Raw genomic sequence first — 11,090 nt, 5'->3', positions numbered from 1 at the left:
TGTCCGGCGTCTGTCATGAACAAGGAAGGCGCTATCGTAAAATCACCGTCGAACGGACGATAATTCGTCCATTCATTATGTCGACGCTTGTTATTCTTCTTGACAAACTCGCGCACCTCAATCGGACGCATAATGCGAATCTTGCTTGCCGTGGCTGTTGAAGAATTAGCCGACATGCCGGATTAAAATAACATTTGAATCTTTTATCCTTTCGACGATGATTTCATCTTCTCGTTATTAGATTCCGTGTAGCATATTACGCATGTTTTATGCAAAATATAAGCTCTAGGATGACAAGACAAGACAAAAAATCGGAATAAAAATGTCCGAAAATTTATAGTTTCCGCAACATTGTAAGTTTCTCGATCTATTAATCATAAAGGCGACTGAAGTTTCGTAAGTCCAATACGCCAACTGTTAACGACATATTTCCTTAGAATCAACTGAGATGAGCTCGGGAGACAAACATATTATTCACAAAAGATGTTCCGGATACCAGATGTCGCAAATATAAATGCAAACTCTAAGATAGTTAATGAGACAAAAGAGCGAAATAAAAATATTTCTGCAAATCTGTAGTTTCCTCAACATCACAAGCTTGTCAATCTACGAATCACGAAAGCGACTAAAGTTTTGAAAGTCCGATACATTAATTAGACATATTTACTAATTAGACATATTTATTAATTAGACATATTTATTAATTAAACATATTTTCTCAGAATTAACAAAAATCAGAATTAATTACTGACCGACGTATATTCTTAGAACTTCGAGATAATCTCGAAGCGCGGTTCGGAGGACAAGCATATTATTCGCAAAAGATATTCCGGATATCAGACATCGTCGGGAGCTATCGACGTTCACCTTATCGCGCGCTGTTCGATTTCTTATCATGCATTCCGCGCCCTTCCGCATTTCACGGTCGTGGAAAGACGACAGCAGAAGTCACTAGATTTCGGACGACACGAGGGGAGTCGCTGCTCCTCTCCTCCTCCATGTCATCGTAACTGTCGCCGTCGGCACCGTCATTGTGAATCGTCGCGTGAACGTGCAGAAGAGGGGACAGGGTTAAGGGACCAAACGGGTTGTTCGAACGCCGCGGCTTCCACGAGGGACTTCCCGGTCGCGTTCGGTTTTTCGTTTAAAAGCGGACGCGGTAACACGACGCCTGTCCAGTTCACACATTTCACACGCGCTGTGTATAACGGTGTCAATCACCATGAGATCGTCCTCTCATCTCGTCGCGCCCGCATCGAGCATCCTGCTGCTCCTCTTCGGCGTCCTCCTCGAGCACACGGTCCTCGCCTCGCCCGTCCAACGTGCAAACCGCGCCGGTAAGCCACTTTGAGAATTTTCACGATTTCGCGATGAAATTGGAATTTTTCTAAATTAAAACGCCCGAGTCAAGAGAGACTTTACGAGACTTGATGAACTTGATAGTACCGATAGAGGAGACGCAGACTGACGTTTATGAGATGATGCACACGACGTGTTTAAAATATAACTTTGTTTAATGTGCCACTTCGAAGCAAGTGTCATGTCATTAAAGAACAGACTCTTGTGTTGTTATGAACACTGACGTAATTTGTCGAAACCGACGTTTTTATGTGGATATGCTTCAGTGCTTCTCTTGATTACTCATGACTCGGAGTCACGGCCGAAAGAAAAGTGCTCACTATTTTTATTTATTTTTTGTTATCGATCAGATAACAATCTACTAACACTTCTTTGACGAATAATTATTTGTAGTCTGTTATGTTTCTTGTGAATGATAATGACTCCGCGATGTGTATGAAAATACCGTACGCGAGATAGCGCGAAACGCGAAAGTCCGCGTGAAATTTCAGCGTTTGCCCAGCCATCGGCGAATTCAAAGAGTTTCGCGACTGTTCAAATGCTCATTAACATCCACTCGACTGAGTCGTGAGTCATCCGCATGGAAATTAAATTATTTAATCGTCACAGCAAAGTCCGGCTAGAAGTACCGATAGTCGCAATAAATGCACGACGTCATAGCCGACCAGCTTCAAACTTGCCGTGTCAGGGTGCCATCGCTGACGTGGGATGCTCAATTTTCTGATCGCGTTACAATGCCTGGCTCATATAACGCTCATATATCGTGTCGACACTCATCCGAGTCGCGAACAAGAAATTCTGTCGCAGTGCTAATCGCTAATCATTCTTACGTCTTCGCGACGGGAAATAATATGCACGAATGCGCAGTCACCGACGACGAGTTTCGGGAACCTGTTTGCGAGACTCCAATGCCGACAAAAATTACAACGTATATTCCCCATGTAAAAAAAGAACGTGGGATTTTCGCGAATCTTTATTTTCGGACACTGATTTGTATGACAAAGGCCACTGTAATATACAGTATAATAAAAAATGAACGGATATTTCCAATCATGAATCCGATTTAACCATCTGGGTTAAATTCCGCGATCAAAATTTATATCCGATCAGAAAACTCCCGGTAAGAAATATCTGTTCGTAATTATTTGATCGGTTTATCTGAAATGTCATTATGGTCGGAAGTACCCGATTAAATTTGATCGGAACTTGATCGGAAATATACGTTTGATGTTTTATCGGAATTTGAATGTTTTTATAGTAGAATTTGTCTCAGTGTAGCTGAAAATAACCTTGGAAACTTATCGAGCTCCATTGACTGTTAAATTGACATCAATGAGTTGATGTACACGATGAAAATCCTGAGAATATCGATCATGTATCTTTACTCCCGCGCGAAAAGTGGAAATCTCCATTGAATTCATTACTGAAAACTGCCTTTGTAATAAATATACTACTATAATGTTACTGGTACCCAACGGCTATTACTTGTTTTATTTGAACAATAGGAAATGTAATTAGCGTCGAAAATATAAATTTAAAAACAGCTTTTCATAAACTTTTTACGAGTTCACGTTGGGCGCGAAGATATACAATCGATACTTTTTGATCAGGAAGAAATAGGAAGGATCATGTGAGATGAAGTCTAAGCAGCTTGATAAAATGATCGACATTTGACGATCCCTCCTCTTGACCAACCGATAGTTTTCTCATAAAAGTTTCCATCCGCAGAGGACAGTATCTGTCAGGTCGAAATTGTTTCACGGCTCCCGGCGATCGCGTATCTCACGGCTAGAATATTATTCCGCGCGACAGGGATACGTTCGCAATTGCGCAACTAATTGTTGAAAATGTGTTTACCGACTCGTTAGCTGACTCACGAGCCGCGAGTAAAATATCATAAGTCCGCATTTTATAAGAGCGTATTTCTGGCACTCATTTTCTGGCACTCATTTTCTGGCGCGTGATTTATGCTCGTCAAAAGTCTTTCGATGTCGCCAATGATGATGTGGAAGATGTCAATCGTGCCGCGATGACAATCTGACGATTTGCAGCGATAATTAATGCATTCTCCAAAAACCGAGCAATGATCTCGTAGCTTCGCTTTATCACGTGCTGAGGCGCGTATCAATAGTCATTACTAGTCCTACGTGAGACTCAGATCTGAATTTGGAATTAAATCTGAGTTTTTATCCGAATTGCGTAATATATGTAACGTTATATTAATCGTGAAAATTACACATATAATTTGTATGTTTCGGTTGAGAAACTCATATGTAACTATCAAAGTTCACATCTGAGTATCTCATTTGAGGAAAGTTTCAAATAATGACTATTAATATAGCCCTAAATGCCTCACGTGAGATAAGTTTTTTAAATGACAACTATTGATATGCGCCTAAAAGAGAAACGTCTCTTTCTCATGACTATCATTGCATAATGAAATATTTAGAGGAACCACTTCTGTAGTACAAATTAACGATAAAATGCATACAGCTATTATCTTTTCACTTGAACAACAGTAAATATAGCATCGACAACGTAAACGAGATCAACCATTTGTTTCCTTTCTCCCGTTGTGAACGATGAACGGATATTTTGACTTTGCGCAGAGTGCCCGAGGATCGTCAGTCGGGAGGAATGGAAGGCCAGGAAGCGCCTGGACTACCAGCTACTGCCGGTGACACCAACGCCGTACGTGGTGATCCACCACGGGGGCATACCCAAGTACTGCACGGATCAAGAATCGTGCTCCGCGATCGTTCGGTCTTACCAAGATCTCCATCTTGACGATCGGGGCTGGTGGGATATCGGCTACAACTTCCTTGTTGGCGAAGACGGCAACGTCTACGCTGGTCGCGGCTGGAACTTGGTCGGCGCCCACGCACCTGGATATAACACGCAGAGCATCGGCATATGCGTTCTAGGAGACTTTAGTGGTACTTGAGATTATTTGCTTATCTTCATCGAGCATCACAAAATAGGGCACGATTAAAAGGCGCAAATGCGTGATCATCATGCAAACGCAGCGGCACAATCATTGTCCAAATCCTCGTTTAATTCGTTGCTGAAAATAACATCGATTTCATATCGCTATGTCATTCATCCGAAGATCCTCTTCACTCGAGTCTGTTTCTCGCGGAAAGATAATCAGATTCAACGAAAACAGATTTAAATCTCTTTTGCTAAATAACGATGAGGCATAACAAGAAATGATTAAATAGCGAATTCAGAGATGAGTCGAAAATTTGGCGCTATTTCTATATGTTAATTTGCGAGAGATTTCGCATGGGAGGATTTATTTATTTATTTACAACGTAGCTGTGTCGTCGAGATATACATACGCGTATTGAGGAAAAAACAGCTGCGCTTTTGCGTCAATGCGCTCATTGACGTAACGCAAATATGATTCCGCAGATTTTCTCCCGAACTCGGCCGCCCTGAAGGCACTGAACGAGTTGATAGCCTGCGGGGTTTCACTTGGCAAGATAAACGACAAGTATAACGTGATCGGCCATCGGCAGACGCGAGTAACAGAGTGTCCTGGCGAATCCTTCTACAAGTACGTGACAGCTCTTCCTCGTTGGACTGCGCATCCGATACCGATTCGTACAAACTTCACCACCACCACCACCACTACGACGACAGAGGCAACGGAGCCAAGAGACAATAATGTGGAGGAGAAACATGGCAAACTCGCCGCTTCATGATGACTCTTCCAGGTCACTCTCACAAGACAGACCAAATTTATGCTAAATGCCACTACCCAGTGCAAAATGAAGACTTGACAGAACAACAAGGGCTCGCAGGTATCACGTCGACGAGATCTCGGTCTTGTTGCAAGGCGCTCACACGTGATCATAGCTAATTTTTCTATTATTTTCTTTTATTTTTTATTTTTTTTTAACAAGCTGTAGACTTGATAAAAAAAAATAGTCGGATTCATACACCAACTGGCATAATAGCCTTGATAAATCCTGTACAATTATACTTAATACCTAATTAAGTTAGTAGTATCTTCTAATCGTACATTCGGTTGTTAAACGCTTTTTATTAATGAAGTTGCGTTCGCGCGCTTTTTATTAATGAAGTTGCGTTTGCGCGCTTTTTATTAATGAAGTTGCGACGTTTCAACTTGTCAGAATTCTCAGGCGCCTTTAAAGCATCTTTTAGAAGTTCGTGCATAGTTTGGGTAAATAACAAATCTCAATTATGTACGCGATCAGACAAGCCCGACGACCAGTCGCATAACGTGTTGAGACTATTACGTCGGTCTGTATGTATAGCACTGTTGTAATTTTAGTGCAATGGCACTATTATATATCTCAGTATGCTAGATATTGAATAACCGTTGCTACCTCTTGCTACACGCTCGTTACGATAGGTCCTGCTCGCTGACGGAACGTAACGTCGTCCTTCGGGCCATTCGTTTTACGGAAAACGGTTCTCACAGTCCCGTGATTCCCCAGTGTCCCAGATTCCCAGCGCGTCACGTGCGCGCTTAACATCAATAACACATAACAGCGACTGAGATCTATGTCGCGAGTGAAACTTGCTAATCGAAGCCGGCGCGTGTCGTCGAAATGATGCACAGTTCATCGCAAAAGTCGACGTGCGTTCCCGTACTTGCGTGCGCGCCGCCGCGTTTTGACAAACGAGATCGATGTCCCTCATGTGTATGTTCGCGTGCTCGAGCCGTATCTTTACGTGTACCCCGCGAACTCGCGGCTTTCGCGTTTAATTACTTCATTATGATAATTGAAAGATCACCGTGCGACGTGATTCTTCCTAACGAAACGAATTCCATCGCGCGCGCGCGCACGTACTAATAATTATGCAAAAAAAGTGTAAATTATGATCAAATCATGTTTTATTTATGGACACCGAAACGATTGCGGCATGTGCGGAAGGAATCCGTAGAACAAAGATTGACTTTCACAAGCGATTTCGAACAACGTAAATCATAGACATGAGTCTGCACGAAAGACGACGTTTCTTGCTGATCATTGGCAGTCTTTTCCTCGTCAGTGCGAAATACTATCTAACTATATTTAAATGATTGCAAGTAGCAAACTGAAGAAAAAAGAAATAAAATATTAAATTGTCGATTAATCATAATGATCGATCGTCTCTCTCGGGAACGTGTGTTATTAAGTGCGATTCTGCGGGAGTCGAATCGATAAGATATCGCGTAATATAACGTGACACATTTGCTGCCTGGTATGCGTTTATAATGTCTTTTTTCAAACATTCCTTATGGAAAAAAATGCGAGGAAAAAACAGCCAGACTCTCCGGCGAGATTCTGTAGCGCGTTTCGCCGTTCGAGCAAATCACATCGAACGATCGGCTTCGATCGCGCGAGCTTATTTATTGACTAATTCTCACAAATAATGATTAACAGATCAGACTGCTTGATCGACTCGTTAACGCTCCTAAAAGAGCTTGTTCCTCTTAAGCAGTACAAACGATTATTAGTGACGTTGCGCCACGGTTAATTGCATTTATCAGTTTTTGTCCATTAAAGTAGAATTAAACAGTATTCCATAGATGTATGTAATATCTGTATACGATTGACGATAAAATAAATATGTATTGTAGAATACATCCCTTTTTCTTTTTACACATGTTATTCCTCTCATTTGTACAGTAAGTTCAATAAAATTACGAAATATAGCTGAGAGATGAGCACTGAATTCTCGTCATCAGTCGTCATCAGTCATCACTCTCTCTACTAGCACAGAACTTACGGTAAGAGTATCTTGGGTATTCCTCCTAAAATAAGTTCTCTCTCTCATAATAAACTTTTTTCTTTACAATAAGAAATAAACAGATCAATATTTTTCCCGACGATACGTCCGGAATGTCATTATTCACTCTGTGATTTCCGTTGCGAGCCCGTTTCCCCACTTTTCCTCCTTCATCCCCGTTAATGAGCAAATAACAAGATTAGTTGGAAAGACTCAGTAAGGGGAAAGCCCAGCTGAGAAAATATATAATGTATGCGTACACAATCACGCACACACGCACGTACACGTACGCTTCTGGTATCACAGTGAGATATGAGCATGTCACATAACACACACACATACACGCAGCGGTCAGAGATCATGCCTCGCGCACTATATCGTTAATTAAGAAGATAATCATATATAATGCGAAATTCTTCCCCGTGGCATCAGTAGTCGGTATCGTTTAACGCGTCAAAATGTACATCGCATCAGCGACGTCGGCGGTGGTCATCGCGGCGGCCTACTTAACATTCCTCATCCCGGAGACCCGTGCCAGTAATACATTAATTATATTAATCATGCTAATGCCGCGAGTCTCATATCGTGAATGCTATCTCACGTGGAGATCACTGGAAGACAGCGAAGCAACTCTCGTCATCCCGCAGTCAGTCATTCCTCATGTCAGCGCGAAAATTTCGCTGTAACGCGCATCGATTGCTATCGAGCGACATTTTGCGCGAAAACGGGCGAAAGACAATTTATTAGTGCTCGCGTCATCTCCGCGATATTGTGCAATGTCGCGATAATCTCTTCAATAACGCCACGATATTTTTCTTGATTAAAAGGTTATCGTTGGATCACTCAGCGGAATATTAATAAATGACTTTTGCTACTTGATGACATTTCTATCCTCGGCGCTTTCTTGATTAGTCATTAATCCGCGATTGATCAGCCACGACATTAATCGTCGATGGCTGATTGATCGTACAAGCAATATCGCAACCAGTATTATTGTGAGATCTTTTTGTATAAAGCTATGATGTATTCATCGGCACAAATTTTTCCAAAGTACAAGGTGGCATCCGACGATTATCGAGGTTTCTTGGATAATCCACAATCGTGTCGAAGAACTGTTTGCATTACCGTGTAAGAAATATTTTTGCTCGCTTCTGTTCTTATAAACGCACGTTCAATTTTATTCCCATTATTGCAAGTAGAAATTATAGGTACACAATTAACCGGCTTATAATCACACGCAAATTGTGCGCTGCCGCAATCCTTGGCTCTCAAGGTTCACCGCATCGACCGTGCAACGTTGTAAACTGTCAGACGATGTGAATTATTCCGTTCACGTGAGAGACAAACAAAACATGCAAAACAGCATGTGGGCTCATAAATCTCCGTTTTTTGTCCGTTGGAACGATACGTTTGCGTAAAACCTTATGCCAGTGGTTACAAGCTCAAAATATCAACTCAAATTCTAACTTATGCGAATTTATCGGTCGATCAAGTCGATTGCATAATCTCTTTCGAGTGACAAATATTAAATATGACATTAATATTTCCTACTTGGCAATTCAATCGAAACTTGACGCTGCACGTGTCATTTTTTGCACCACTGAGCGCAGTCGTTAATTATTATCTAGATAGCTCAGTATTTGATGTCAATGAGAAAGGATTCTTTAGGTTTCCCAGCTGTCCCGACGATCATCTCGAGAGCGGAATGGGGTGCTAGAGCACCCAAGAGCGCAGCACTTAATCTCGCGAGACATCCGGCGCCTTATGTCGTTCTTCATCACTCGACCGGTAACCGATGCGAGACTCAAGCCGTTTGCCAACTGAGAATAAGAGAATTTCAGGTGAGCCACTACCAAACGACGAACACCTGCTTAAAAGACAGCAGACTTCTCAATATTCGATTAATCGTATGCAAGAAACCAATCAAAATAGAGTTACGTTGTTATTTTTCTTTTTTGTCGAGACAAGATAATTTTTCATCGTCAATATTGATCGGTTTTCCGCTTCTTTGTTTTTTATCCATTCTCCGGCATGACAGGTAAAAAATATGACCTTTCGTATATATTGTCACGTCGAAATATTACAGTAAAAATTATATTTTTTTTCACAATGTTTTCTGCAGATCTGAACTATATACTATAATTGTTGTATAAATTATTACAGGAACAGTAAATCTGACAGCTTATCTGGTATACAATATTAAAAAACAATCAAATCGTTGTATATACTTTTGAACAAATATATAATAATTTCGGTCAAAATTCTGTACGAATCAAGATTACAAAAATTTCGTCGCACTTATTTTATCCGTGATATGCCTCTCATAATAATCGTCGAATTTTGTTTGAAGAATTATCACATGAACAACAAAAAGTGGTCCGACATTGGCTATAATTTCGTAGTCGGCGAGGACGGCAACATCTACGAAGGCCGCGGTTGGAATAAGAAAGGCGCTCATTCCAAGCCCTTCAATGGCAAAAGTATTGGAATATGTATCGTTGGCGATTTCACCAGTAAGCTCTAAAATGAAAAAAAATACAAACTTCCCTACCACTTGTACATTTTCTGATACGTTTCTTTTCTTGGTAGATCGAACGCCAAACACAGCTGCGGTTCAAGCTGTTCAGCGGCTAATCAGTTACGGAGTAACTATCGGCGAAATAAAGAACGACTACAAGCTGCTTGGACATCGGCAAACCTGGCAGACCCAATGTCCTGGAAATAGTCTTTACACGATGATACAATCGTGGCCTCATTGGGCGCAGGCGGCTTAATAAGCATTATTTTTCAATAAGAGTGCAATAAGAACGTTCCAATCAACCGTGATCGGGGTGTTCAGATCGTGAGCTATGACTGCATTTGTAGTTTTATATGTGTATTTATGTCTCATTTCTCACTGGGTCTGTCAATACACGTCCGAAGAAATCAATCGAATGGTCTTCATTTATTTACTATAATTTCTACGAAATAACAATTTAACGATGTCATCGAAACGAGGTTGTCAAACCAAGTAACGTTTGTTATGTAACGTTTTCACGTGATAGTCACATGTAGACTGTTACCAGGCCATTGACACAACTATCGTAGATGTCCTGCTTCGTCCTGACACAAACCTCGAAACTTGAGAGATCAAATATCATGTTATCCCTTTCGTAATCAATCTGGTCCCTCACCTGAGACAGATCTTTTCACATCTCTTACTCTCTAAATTACTTGAGGTGGAATTTCTTTATGTCTCTGAAGACACAACTTAACGAGCGCGACGATGACGCATCTCAAGCGGAATTCGCCTGCCAAGTTTCTCGTTTAGTTCCTCTATATACATCTTGGCCTCATAGGAAATGCCAGATCTGAGATTATCAGCAATGGTGACGTAACGATTGCGATCATTCAGAAATTAATTCTGAAATATATTTACTTGAAGCAGCAGCCGACGAAATAACCTCTATGAATTATTCACGAACCCGAAGAATGTTCAAACTCTTGTCCCGCTCGTCCAGGTGATTGCATTTATCGTCTGTCCCCGACGTCTGTATCCCGACCACGGAATAATATGCGGTAAGAGAAAAATTGTGATGAGTGCGTCCCGTGCACTTCAAGTCCGTTCTGTTCAAGCTGCTGTCTGAGAGATCGAGTGATTGAACATTAAGCAGGTACTCGAGTTATACAAGTTGAGCGTGTGTAACATCCAAAGGACATAAGGGAGAGACCATTTGGCTCACAAATCGCGTGACGTAAACGTAAATTTAAGCTGAAGTACCGATAAAGATATTGTTCTAAGTTTGAGTACTCGAAAAAAGATTGAAGCGACGGTAAGTTCGATCGTAAGCGAAAATAACGGGGATTTCAACAGGTCGAGATTGCAACTATTTTCTCTTACGAGCAAGTTTACCGTCCTTCTACCTTCTTCTCGATTACACAGATCTAAGGCATTATCTCGACTGGTCCTTTGGCTTTGTGGTTTCATGTGTATAGTGATGGCAATT

At 41.3% G+C, this 11,090-nt stretch overlaps 2 protein-coding genes and 1 pseudogene across 2 annotated transcripts; 2 read left to right on the top strand and 1 right to left on the bottom strand.

The window, feature by feature from the left end:
* Positions 1 to 379: 379 nt before the first annotated feature.
* On the top strand, positions 380 to 6,959 carry LOC116841738 (peptidoglycan-recognition protein SC2-like). Its single transcript, XM_032810052.1, has 3 exons — positions 380 to 1,337; positions 3,969 to 4,295; positions 4,774 to 6,959. Exons 1-3 carry the CDS (start codon positions 1,223 to 1,225, stop codon positions 5,064 to 5,066), a joined length of 735 nt encoding a protein of 244 aa, XP_032665943.1. The 5' UTR covers positions 380 to 1,222; the 3' UTR covers positions 5,067 to 6,959.
* Positions 6,960 to 7,506: 547 nt separating this feature from the next.
* LOC116841743 (peptidoglycan-recognition protein SC2-like) lies at positions 7,507 to 10,033 on the top strand. The gene is made up of 4 exons (XM_032810066.1): positions 7,507 to 7,641; positions 8,773 to 8,945; positions 9,455 to 9,617; positions 9,694 to 10,033. Exons 1-4 carry the CDS (start codon positions 7,563 to 7,565, stop codon positions 9,876 to 9,878), a joined length of 600 nt encoding a protein of 199 aa, XP_032665957.1. The 5' UTR covers positions 7,507 to 7,562; the 3' UTR covers positions 9,879 to 10,033.
* A 115-nt stretch (positions 10,034 to 10,148) lies between these two features.
* Positions 10,149 to 11,071, bottom strand: LOC116842760 (annotated as a pseudogene).
* Positions 11,072 to 11,090: the final 19 nt, after the last annotated feature.

Source organism: Odontomachus brunneus, unplaced genomic scaffold (assembly GCF_010583005.1).
Source record: "Odontomachus brunneus isolate Ranch 3 - 2012 unplaced genomic scaffold, Obru_v1 Obru_scaffold_002, whole genome shotgun sequence".
NCBI lineage: Eukaryota > Metazoa > Arthropoda > Insecta > Hymenoptera > Formicidae > Odontomachus > Odontomachus brunneus.
Note: the sequence above shows the minus strand (reverse complement) of the source record. Positions and strands in the feature narration are given on the sequence as shown.